This window comes from Podarcis erhardii (assembly GCF_964252035.2).
Source record: "Podarcis erhardii genome assembly, chromosome: 3".
NCBI lineage: Eukaryota > Metazoa > Chordata > Lepidosauria > Squamata > Lacertidae > Podarcis > Podarcis erhardii.
Window position 1 is genome coordinate 62582561 of NC_138507.1, and position 13276 is coordinate 62595836.

At 42.5% G+C, this 13276-nt stretch overlaps 1 protein-coding gene across 6 annotated transcripts in view; it reads right to left on the reverse strand.

Moving 5' to 3' along the window:
- The window catches only part of NHSL1 (NHS like 1), a 148160-nt gene that overhangs the window by 93680 nt on the left and 41204 nt on the right, over window positions 1-13276 (reverse strand). The window contains exon 1 of one of the 6 annotated variants that reach the window (XM_081855239.1): window positions 6224-7093. The exons of 4 other annotated variants lie outside the window; for them this stretch is intronic. In XM_081855239.1, the coding sequence (XP_081711365.1) occupies window positions 6224-6425 (202 nt within the window). In that variant the 5' untranslated portion in view covers window positions 6426-7093. Of the gene's footprint in view, window positions 1-6223; window positions 7094-13276 lie in introns of those variants that run through there. One more of the 6 variants, XM_081855241.1, reaches the window with a different exon arrangement.

Below are 13276 nucleotides of genomic sequence, written 5' to 3' on the forward strand. Positions count from 1 at the left end.
TCCCCATCCCTGCTGTTATCAACATTATGTACTTCCCTAAATTTACAACTTAATGACAGAAACCACATATGAATTGAGTTCCAATAGTTGTTATAATCCACTTATGTAGCTTATTATCGATATGTACAGATCTAAAAGTTTCGGCTGGCCTTGCTGAACAAGCACTTGTCAAATGCCTGACTACCTTCTTCTTTGACCACCAACTCCTGCCCCCACGGCTTTTACCCAGGAGAAAACTGGCAGAGAAGTAGGTGTGCTGGTAAGTGTGCTGGCTTGAGATGATGCTTACTGAAGGCATCCCAAGTGCTTTCAGGCAGCAGTGACCAACCTTCCTTGTCCCCATCCTCTGCTCATCTTCCCTATTCAGACAATGAAAGGTTAGTGTAGAAGGTTGCCAATGTGGCCAAGCTTCTTCAGGGTTTTCCACCAAACAACCTGAACCCCACCATGCTGCCATCAAAAACTCCCTAGCTCTCCTCCCAACCTTGGGGTGTATTCAACTGACTTACTTCAAAGTTAGCAGTCCGGCTGCTCATCACCCTCACCAGACACGGATGGCACACTGAGAATAGCAAACAGAACTGCTGAATCATTAACTACTGGTCTTACTTAGAGGTGTGGTTCAGATGCAATGATTTTGGTTCACTACACCATACTTTACCTGACCACAAACAAGCACTGGGGGGGGGGGCGTATTCAACGACGTTTTAGTGAAAGCAGACCCACTGAAATTAATGAGCATGACTAAGTCCATTAATTTCAATGGGTCTACTATGAATAAAACCACCTCTCCTCTTTTCCTTTACCCTTCTCTTACTTTTAACCCAGTTTCTATTTCATCTGAAGTTGAAAACTGACTTAAGCTCCTACTTCAAGTCAGGATTGCAAATCATGGGTTGATTCAGTTTCCATGCCAGGGATGTAGTAAGAGCTTAACTCACATATTCCCAGTTTAGATGTATCAGGAAACTTTTACATCTGGAGATATAATATAAAGGGGGATATATAATTGGGAATATAAAAGCTGTTTTTCATCAGTTTGAACCAATGACTCCTTATTCCTGCATAAAGACCTTCTTAAGCAATTACAATTAAATGAAGTCATATACAGTGGTACCTCGGGTTAAGTACTTAATTCGTTCCGGAGGTCCGTTCTTAACCTGAAACTGTTCTTAACCTGAAGCACCACTTTAGCTAATGGGGCCGCCTACTGCCACCACGCCGCCGGAGCACGATTTCTGCTCTCATCCTGAAGCTAAGTTCTAAACCTGAGGTACTATTTCTGGGTTAACGGAGTCTGTAACCTGAAGCGTATGTAACCTGAAGCGTATGGAACCCAAGGTACCACTGTAGTACCTGGAAGTCTTACAGCACAAGCAATATTCTAGACAGCAGTGAAAGGGAGCGTAATGGGGGTAGGACAGAGCAGGGAGGGTGTGGAACTGGGAGGAGCAGGCTTTTACACGCTCTGCTGATGCATGCAGGGCTCAGGAACACAACCCCCATGCAAAATGGTTGTTGCCTGTATTAAATAAAGCAGGTGGCAGCCAACAAACCAAACCAGTAGTCCCAAACCAGTGCTTAACACAGAACACAAGTTGGATTGATTTCATTACACATACATTTGATTAAGGGAAGCAAAGTCATTATGGTGCATTTATTTTTGCTCTGCAAAAATTTGCCTGTTTCCATTTTTTCACAGTTCTGCAGCACTTGAAACCATGTCAAATTTTACTAAATTCTCAAGAAACAATTCTCTTCAGGAAGGAGTACTGTATGTAGATGTCACAGGCAGACATCTCAGATTTTATGGAAACCGCAATTCTCCATGGCTTCCTGGTACAGTTATATTATCTGCACGAGACAAAATGAATGTAAGAGATTGTCATGTATGACATCTATAGGCCATAGACTTTTACATGTCCATGGTAATATTCAGTTATAGATCTTATAATTCAGATATATTACAAGCAAAATCAAGTGCACAAACTCACTTGGTCCCACCCATATCCACTTTTTTAATTATCCTTCCCCTGCTTCACACTAAAAAAAACCAACCCTATTTAAAAAAAAAAAATCCGCCATGCACTGCAGTCTCTATTATTACAAGTGATTCAAGCTTTTATAGTTGCTGTCCATTTACAGGGAAAAAATGATTCTCTCCTCCCATCCCTTACTGTGCTCTGTACAATGGACTTCTTTATTTTATATAAGTCGAGTGTAGAATAATGCTGCAATCAAAATCAATGCACTATGTTCACCCCCCCCCACTTCCCCCCGCCCCACTGTCTGACTGTGTGAATGCTCATTAAAAGAAAAACTAGGCCTTGCAAGAAAGGCTACAGGAATTGTAATGAACAAGAGAGAACATAAATCTTACTAGGACAATACATAACATACCGATGTGTAACATATTACACATGAGAACATTTGTTTTGCCATCCCTTTAAAATTAAAAACAAAAAAGTAAACTGCCTACAGAAGATCCATATACAATTTTTGAAGTATTGAAGCAGCAGTGTTCAAGCAAATAAGCTATTATCTGGGTTTATCCTCATAGTACTCCGGCAAATCTTGAATAAATTGTCTCCTTCTCTCCCCTCTTCCCATTTTTGTGTTTTTGAACTTAAATTCAAGCCCCAGTTTTCTGTCCAAAATCAGTAAAATTGTCAAGAGAAAATTAAAGCGAACACTGGCTTGCCTACCATGCTTTCTCTATACTGTATATAGGAAACTTTTAAAGCAGAGGGCAGCTGCACTGATTTGCTCACTCTCAATCAGCACTAAAACTAATGCAACATTTTTTTCCAGCAAATGTATAATTTATTCATACAATCTGAAAAAATGCAGTACAAATTAAAAGTGGTGGCATGTACCTATTTTTTATTATTATTATTATTGTCATGCCAAGCATCAGTGCACAATCAGTGTTGGGGTGCTTTAAAAAGAGGGACAAGTGTTTGTTGATCCTTCATTTATGCCAAAGTTTTTATTTATTTTTTAAGACTAGCTTGCAGCTTAGCAGTCAGTCCCATGAATGGGGAACTTGTTCAGAATATATGAACTCTTCAAAGGGGGGAACACTGGAAGAGATTGATTAATTACATTTGTAGATGTACCTTTCTTTCAAGAGCATGTGTGCATTTCCTTATATTTCCATTTTATTTTCAGAACTTTTCAGAACAACACATTGAAGTGAATTAGACTTGAAAAGCAGTCCACTTATTAGCTTTGTGGTTCTGCGGTTTTCTAGCCAAGTGGGGATTTGAATTTTCAAGTTTCCATGCACCAAATCCACTATATCACATGGGTTGGGTGTTTTTATGGCTATTTTTCACAAGAGAAATAACCTCCCATCACCTTTGCACGCTTTACTCAGACTTGCCATTCTCATCTGGAGTTGCTGTTCTTTACCCAACCAACTCTAGTCCTAAGGTTTTTCCGCTTCACTTGGGAATTTCCTACAGCCAGGACTACAACGAAGTTACACTGGGAGTTTCCCATAGTGTGGTAGACTTGCCTTAGGGTCCTTGTGTAACATAATGCTCTGAGCTCACAAACAGACCTTTTAAAGGAATCATATGAGAAAGCAGATGAGAAAGATTAGTCATCTATTGCAGTTTTCTGCTGATGAATCAGTGCACAGGACACAAGTCTAGGATCCTGTTGCAAACGTGTCCATGAAACATTGTTTCATGTAATGTTCCTATATAGAGGTACTTGTGATTGGTCCAAACATGGGCCATGAAAATACTCTCAAGATGCTTAAGCAAGAACTCCTTTCTTAATGCAGCCTTATTTACATTGGCCAGCTGCTAATGTCTTTTGTTGAAAATAATCAACAGTTTTTAACCAGATTTGAGTAAAGATCTAAAGGTTTCACAAGGAGTAGCAATGAATTTCACATTGCTCCTGGTACAGTGCAAGTCACTTATAGCAGACTAATCTGCACAGAATACACATTGCCAGGCCACTTTACTCCTTGAAAGTTTCCCCCTGGGAGCCCCATAGTTTTGAGAGGTTTAACCAAACACCTCTCCATACTGCCAAAACTTTAAAAGGCTTTTCAGCTTCCAAATGTAAACATAGCACAGGGCAGCTCAGTAGATAATCACACCTAATTGAGTAGTTAGCTTCACATAAAGGGACAAGAATGTAGGCATCATTAGCTTGTTGTGTTCTAATTCAGTTTCAGTGTATGATTATTGAGGTTTGGCTGGACTAACGGTGAATGTATTTAGGAAGAGAGCACTCATAATTAAAGGGTGCGTCCCAACTAAAAAAAAAACCTCACAGTATCCTTTACTCATAAGAGTGACATCCAAGGGTCACAGAGCCTGAAATTTCAGGTCTGACTTGATCAGCTGTCACTGCAAACTTACTCTCTCCCACCCCTACTCAAATCTGTTGAACAAGAGAGGAACAAAACAGAATAAAAACAGACCATAAGAATACCTAATAGGGACACAGAAGGGGATAATCATCTCAGAAATTGAATAGTGCAGTTTGCTGGCACTTCTATTAGGTAAAGGGACCCCTGACCATTAGGTCCAGTTGTGGCCGACTCTGGGGTTGTGGCGCTCAACTCACTTTATCGGCCGAGGGAGCCGGCGTACAGCTTCCGGGTCATGTGGCCAGCATGACTAAGCCACTTCTGGCGAACCAGAGCAGCGCACGGAAACACTGTTTACCTTCCCACCAGAGCAGTACCTATTTATCTACTTGCACTTTGACGTGCTTTCAAACTGCTAGGTTGGCAGAAGCTGGGACTGAGCCACAGGAGCTCACCCCATCGCGGGGATTCAAATCGCTGACCTTCTGATCTGCAAGCCCTAGGCTCTGTGGTTTAGACCACAGCACCACCCGCATCCCTGGCACTTCTATTAGCCATCCATAAAAGTACAACAACAAGCTTCAGAGCAAAAAAAACCACTACCAAAGCCAAATTCAGTATCCAGATAAGGGTCTTGCTGCCCTGAGGCCCCCTTCACGAACACATGCAGCATCAAAACAACATGTTCTCCCATTTTCACTTTCTACACCAAGATCAGGATCAGACTTTTGGTCTGATCCAGCAGGGTTGTTCTTTACGAAAACTAGTACCTTACTACTACCCACAATGCGCTCTTTTAAAACATACTTTTGAGCATTGGTGTGGTATTTGCTCACTGGTTTTTTATGGAGTCTATCTACTATTTCCAATGGGAGTGTCAACAAGCTGCATCCAACAGGACGATCAGGAAGACAATCCATCACCATCTGATGGACTAGTTGGTAATGCACTGGATTATATGTTCTTTCAAAATCTGCCAAAATGGATAATGATTACTTCAACATGCAATGAACCTCATACATCTGTACTGCCAGGTTCTGATTAAATATGGGGCATACTTCCAAAATACATATGATTAGTAAGATAGAAGTATATAGCCAGGGTTTGAGAAGGGACTAGGAGGAGGATCAGGTGATAAAGTCCCCACAAGCTGAGTGCACCACAACAGTATGATACAACACGAGTGGGTGCTTCTGGTGATAAGTGTGCAGGGTTATGCTGTGTGAAAAGTCTATTTCACTGTCTGCAGAAGTGCACAGAATATATGATATATCTGCACAGCAAAATATGGGCAGATCAGCAGCTACTACTGCTATGTCATCACCATTATCAACATATACATGCCCATTCCCTTCTTCCCGCCTTGCAGCACATTTCATGCCCCTACAACAGGTGGAGAAGGGGGGAAATCCTTTTTGCCTTTTGCTTTATGACACCCACCCTTACGTGCACAAGCTTTCTGTTCATCTCTGTTCTACACATATCCATCCAGCCCTACCACCACCCCATGCACTCCAAAAATGTATGGAAAATAAATTACTTTGGTAAAACCATAGTTCTGCTTTGTTTTAACCCATTTATACAGTTGTAAATCTCTATGCAACTCCTTGCTACGGGCTGGACAGTTATCACAATACAGCTGCCATGTTAAGAAGCCTTGATATGAGAACACTGTTTCCGATTGGTGGGAATGAGGGCTTTGAGTAGCATACTACAAAGCAGAAGGATACACTATGAGGAAACACTTGCCACAGAGACCAAAAGGTCAAATGAAAGGCAGCATGTGGGGAAAATGGAAGGAGGGGGAAGGGATTTAATTAAGTGAAAGATTATAAGCAATAATACAATTAAATGATTAACTGCATATTTGAAAACACACACAAAAATCACCGTTTCTGTGCTGGGGTCTGTAGGTCCAGCTCTCATCCTCTTCTACCTGCTGCCCACATATAGATGTGAGTTCACCATCGCTGCGAAACAGCCGTTTTGTCTGCTTAGACAAGGTAGAGAAGTTTATCCAGCTCACAGCACGCGAGAGGGATCCTGGATTATGTTTAAACCGGAATGACTTTGAGGCACTTTCTTTTTTCATTTCTCCCCCCGAAAAAATAAATAAATCCACTGGAGTATGCAACTTTCAAAACCACCCTCGTAGCCTTCTCCTTTTTCTTTTTATCTAATATAAAATATCCATGTTTCTTTAAACTTAAAGAAAACACATGCACTGTTTAAATCTGCATGGCACACAGAACCAAGCGATTGTGCCTGTACAATTCCCGGAGGCTGCTTCTGCCTACAGTACTTTGTGAGCTGCCAAACAAAACACAGCGGAAGAAAGAAAAACACCACGGCACCCTGAAAACAACCTTCAGATGAGGATTGTGTAGAAGCACAACACCGAGGGACACAGCTTTCCGTTTTTTCCAGGTTTCAACCAAAGTCCATCTCCTCTGCTCAGTAACATTCTCCACCGATATGCCTGTAATCCAACCTTCTCTTCTATCACATTTTCTTTAAACAAAAAAAACCAGCTTCTTGGATCAGGGAGATGTACATGCTGCTAACAAGTTGCCAGACCAGGATACAAATTGGAACAGCTTTCTCTTTTCTGCAAGGAAATGGCACTGCCATTCTGATTCTTAAGTCCGTCCATCCTGTTTGCCCTTAAATGAAAAGCCTGGGGAACAATCTTCAGAAGGATTCTCTTTAACAATAAAAGAGACTGCCTGGCTAAAGCAATCGCTTAGGATTAGGGTGAAATATGATAGGCTCTCGCGGCTCTCTCCCTCTCTCTCCCCCCCCCCCAAAGGCACAGCTGTAGAAGCAGCAAACTCCTCCTTTCTGTGGCAGACAGCTAACAGCAGTGCAAACTTCTGAGCAGGGAAGATAACTCAAGGGCACCTCAGCCAACTTATACAAGGAGCAATAAAAAGCTCAAATTTAAGTGGCACATGATGTTTTATTTTACAATGGGCATACATTACACATAGGAGAGATGTTGTAAGTCTGCAAAACACTGCTAGTTTTACTGGTGGTGAGAATGAGAGCTACTAACAAACAGGAAGTTTTAAATATACAGTTACATACAGTACATGACTTTTCTCCTATACTTTCCTATTACAAATTTCACTTATGCTATGTTTTAAACACCTTCACTTTTCATTACAGAAGCACACAGATAGGATTGCCATTGTTAAATTAGATTTAATGTTTGATAAGAAAGCAAATTAACTACTGAATTCTATATAGCACATTGCATTCAGTTTTCCTGAAAGTGTTGGAGGAAGTCTGCATAAAAAGAGTGAGAAAACAACACAAAATTCCAATGTACCCCCATCCCCCTATGAAAGATCCAAGGATTGCAAGATCCAATACATTTGACCACTTTCTCAGAATGTGATCCCACAGAGCTAATAGATTTATATTTAGGGGTTTTGTCAACAAAAGCACTATAGCTCAAAAAGGAACTCCTTGAAGACACATCATAAACCGCAATACATGATACTAATTAACTCTGTAAGCATGAGAAACCAAAACTAATTGGCTCCATTATTATTAATATTTAAATTTGTATACCACCTTTCATCCACAGATCTCAGGGTGCTTCACAACATAAAAAGAGAAGATAAAAAACACAAAATACATAATAAAAACAAGAACAGAACAGAACCAATAACCCCACCCCACCCTCCATTCACATAAACCAAGAATAATCCTCTTGTGCAAGACTAGTTCCAGGACTACAGGCCCTGTGTTTTTAATTCAAAACAAAGTAATCTAACTTGACAAAAAACAGCAAAAGACAAAAAAAATGCATTTCTGGCAAAGAAGTGCCACCGGTTATGGTGCAATTGTTGTCTCATGAGAGACATCATTACTTCAGCATGCATATGTATTCTTCCGCACCTTTCAGAAGTAATTCCTTCTCCCCTGTAAAGTTACAGTTGTGTGACTCATAATGGAAGGATAAAGTTCATCGTCTGCCTGGGAAACAAACAGCCAAGTACTGTATCAGATTACCTATGAATCAGCTAGGCACACCAAAATGACCTTTGGCTCCTTGAACAATGGATTGGCCAACTGTCTTCAGTAAATAATTTAATAGGCTGTATTTATATTGTCCCCTTAGAAGGCAACACATACACCCCACTAAAAAAGAAAATCTACACCCCTAGAAGTAAAGCACATGGCATATAAAGTTATTTGACTGAAACCTGCAAATAAATATAGCAATGCAATCAACAAAACTACACTAAATGTGCTGGCGTGCATTGGTGGTCACGAAGAGTCGGACACAACTAAATGACTAAACAACACCACCACTAAATGTTCCTTCAAATAATAGAGTTAACAGGTAAACAGGATTGTAGCATAATAATCTCTAGGTGACTTCAATTTATGGGATAAGAATCTAAAGAAAGTAGAAAATTAAGTGGCAATCAAATTTCAGAGGCACAATTCCTAATTTCTGGTAGAAATCAAAACTTCAAATATTCCAAATACTAATATTGGCTCCATGCCACAGCTTGATAAAATGAACAGAACTGAACATGAAAATTAGAATCAACAACTGAGAATACTCCCATTTCTGCAACACAAAAAGCAATGATATGATGTGATGTTTATTTTAAAGCACCATGTCATTTTGCCATAATATTTATTTGAGGAAGAGGAGATTAACTCAATTTATTGTGATAATGTCAGCTGTTACATGGTGGTCCCTGTTCATGAAGCAAAAATTACAATTCAGAGTATGTACCTGGCAGTCCGTATTTTATTTCATAACACTTTCTCTTACAATAAAAACTTAAGGTAGATGTAGAGAAAAGAGATAAACTGTTCAAATTTAAATGAAATTTATTTTGCCAGAAAGATGTCAGTTTTATCTCATTATTTCTCAAATATAATTTACACAAATTGAAATTGAAAAATACTGGATTTATCCCACATTGGATTATTTGTACTGACAAACAGTCCCAAGAGGAGGGAATCACAACAGTCTTTAGGGTGCAATCCAGCCAGTCATGCATTTTACATCCTATTTATTTCAGTGAGAGAGCTAAGCACATGTTAAATCTGTTGAAATCAGTGAGACCAAAGAGTATTTAACTTTAACTAGATTATGCCCTAGGAATTCTAACTGACCATTTCACAATATAACACAGGGCTGTAAAACTGTATATAAGAAAATGGAATAATAGGCAGAAACAAAATTCCATACTTAACAGAGAATTTCTGTTCTTTACAAGTGAACAAGATCAGCTAGATGGGGAAGGAACTGTGTTCTGGGACCAGAAAACAGTCCCCAGAATCTTTCTGAAGCGCAACTCCCACTAAGACATCCAGGCCAGCTGACTTCCTGCCTCAAGGTGAGAGGTATCTAACATGAGAATCACAATAAAGAAAGTAAAAGGGAAGACAACAAAGGGAAGATTAGATGATGAAATGCTCACACTCCAGTTCCAACTGTCTTCCCAGAAGTCCAACAGGCCAGGAGAATAAAAGCCAGGAGCCTGAAAACAGTGGACCCCTTCATCCTAACTTCTCTATACTTGAAAACACCAGCAATAAACACCCAGTCCTTGCTGTAGAAGTGGTGTTCTGGAGCACTAGAAGAAGGAGGACAAGCACTTTTCCAGGCCACAAGAGGCATGTGAAGCCAGGAACTGAAGGACACTGGCCATCTTCCAACCGCTTTCCTACACCCACTGAGCAGCTGTGCAGCAGCAGTGTCCATATTAGTCAGCATCATTCAGGCAGCAATCCAGAGAGCTACATGAATGAGAGACGACCAAGACTCTAACCAACCCCTTCAGGCTTCTCCCCATAGCTGGCCACAGTGGTTTCTGAGATGGCTGTGGGACAACTGCAAGTCTAAGTTTGGAGGGTGGGCGAGAGGTCCAATGATCTGAACACAAATCACTAGGTCCCTCCCCAGTCAGTCCCTGACTCCACCCATGGAAGTAGGGGAGAAAATGCCTCCAGACTTTGCAAGGCCACTCTAGACCATCAGCTAGGCCAGGTGGAGATCAGAGCCAGGGACAAAAGGGCCCCATTCCTCCTGTAACCAAAGAACTATTTATTTACTAACATTCTACCCCAACCTTCTTACCAAAAGGAACCCAGGACAGCAAAGTGGTAAAAGTGAAGTGGTAAAGCAATATAAATAAAAATGAAAGAGAAACGTATTTAACACACGTAGAAACTATTAAAAACATGTAAAAGAGTAGCTGCCTCTGCTGCAGCCCCTCCAGAAATAGCCACCATCACAGCTTCCCCAGGACACACACCCCTTCCCACAGGAGACTTGGATAGCCCCACGTAGAGCGCATTGCAGTAGTCCAAGCGGAAGCTAACTAGAGCATGCACCCCTCTGGCAAGACAGTCTGTGGGCAGGTAGGATCTCGGCCTGTGTACCAGTTGGAGCTGGTAGACAGCTGCCCTGGACACAGAATTGACCTGTGCCTCCATGGATAGCTGTGAGTCCAAAATGACTCCCAGGCTGCACACCTGGTCCTTCAGGGACACAGTTGCCCTATTTAGGACCAGGGTGTCCCCCACACCCACCCCTCCCCTGTCCCCCAAAAGCAGTACTTCTGTCTTGTCAGGATTCAACCTCAACCTGTTATCCACCATCCATCCTCCAACCACCTCCAGACACTCACACAGGACCTTCACCGCCTTCACTGGTTCTAATTAAAAAGAGAGGTGGAGCTGGGTATCATCTGCATACTGATGAACACCCAGCCCAAACCCCCTGATGATCTCTCCCAGTGGCTTCATGTAGATGTTAAAAAGCATGGGGGAAAAGACGGAAACCTGAGGCACCCCACAAGTGAGAGCCCAGGAGTCTGAACACTCATCCCTCAACACCACTTTCTGGACACGTCCCAGGAGGAATGAGTGGACCCACTGTATAATAGTGCCCCCAGCTCCCAGCCCCTCTAGGCGGTCTAGAAGGATGTTATGGTCGATGGTGTCAAAAGCCACTGAGAGATCCAGCAGAACTAGGAAACAGCTCTCACCTTTGTCCCTAGCCTGCCAGAGATCATCGACTAGCATGACCAAGGCAGTTTCAGTCCCATGATGAGGCCCGAATCCTGACTGGAAGGGATCCAAATGGTCCGCATCCTCCAGGCGTGCCTGGAGTTGTTCAGCAACCACCCGCTCAATCACCTTGCCCCAAAATGGAAGATTTGAGACTTGGTGATAGTTGGCCATATTGGCCGGGTCCAGGGATGTTTTTTTTAAGAAGCTGTTTAATGACTGCCTCTTTCAGTGAGGCTGGGAAGAATGGAGACACACTGAATACTGGACCAACAACATCTAGAGAGCCACATTTTCCCCACTCCTGTCATACATGCTGTCGCTTGTATTTATGTAAAAAAAAGTCACAAGTATTTTACTTGGCAGCTCTAATATTTCTTTATGAACAAAGTATATTTTCCCACACATTTTAGCTCAAGGTTTTAAAAGTTTCTGTTCAGTGAGCAAAACAGACACTGATTTATCTGTGTTTTGGAAGTGCTCTCATGCTAATTTTATCCCTGCAATCCTTATAATTTCATCCTTGATGACTCAGCACAGCAACTGCTGAACAATTAAAAGACTCAAAACGGTTGCTCCCTAAGGCAGTCTGCTTTAAAAAATAGTGATCATACGTTCTCATAAATAATCCACTTCCTCAGCCTTTTCTCTTCAGATATCAGAATTCATTCTTAGCCAATTAAGGGACATAGCCCAGCCACATTAAATAATACTAAAATAATTTGTCCGGTTTCTAGGCACAGCTTTTTACACAGTATCTGTAAGTTGAGAATAGTTGTCCAAAACAAGTCTAACTCATGACTGATCAGACACTGCTTCATGAGAAAAACATTCAGACACAAAACTGCTTAGAAGCGCAGCTATCCAAACAGTACAACTGATGATGTAGCAGTACAACCCACCCCCAAACCATCTGTGAGCAAATGGGAAAATGGTTGAGTAAACCTAGGCTTGCCTTATGTCCGGAAAATTCCAGACATGTATGGAAATTAGACATCTAAAATGGCAACTGGGGGGATTTTAGAATTTTAAGACATGTACGGAATTTCCTGCACATATAGCAAGTAACCCCCCCCCCCCCGGTTTTCTTGTTTTGTGTGTCTGTGTGTGTGCCAGCGAGGCTTTCTGTCCTGCTTCAGCCACCATTGGCTTTTCTTTTTGGCCCAGTCCTCTGCCTCCCAGCGTGTTTGCTTAACCCACCGCTCTGGCCCCGCCCGCCATATGGCCACCGCCTTTGGAGGGAAGAGAGAGCGACAGGAACACGCAGGCATTTGTGAGGCAAAGCACTCGGCAGGGAGGACATGAAGGGGCTGCCTTCCTCTGGTACCTCTCTCTCTCTCTCTGGGCTCCTGGGGTAGGCGGAGAGGGGGTCATCTCCCCTCCTTGAGAGCTTCTTTGGTTCTTCACCCCTGGAGGTCTTCAGGTCTCCTCCCCACCTTTGCACCCCTGTCTGGCCTCTGGAATCGCTGCTCTGGTGAGGTCTTCAAGCTCAGTCTCTTGAACTTGGGGGGGGGGGGCTGCCACCCAGGCTGGATGCGGGGCTCTGCTAAGGCTGGGGCCGTATTCTGCTGCCTTCTGGGTTGCCTCACAGCAGCAGCAGCAGCAGCAGCAGCAGGAGGAGGAGGAGGAGGAAGTTGCCACCATCTCCTCCTGCGTCTTCCTTCTCCCCGTCCAGCAGCTCACAGGGCTGCTCACCCATGCACACACCCCTTTCCCGCTACAACATGCTGGTGTAGCTTCAGCACAACTTCTAGCCCTTCCCTTGGGGCGGGTGGATGATGTGTCCCCAGCTCTCCTTCATACAAGCTGACACACACACCATTTTGTCTTTCAATGTGTTTTCAGTCAATTATCTAAATGAATCCTAACGTGGAACTGCTAATTCAAAAATCAGGT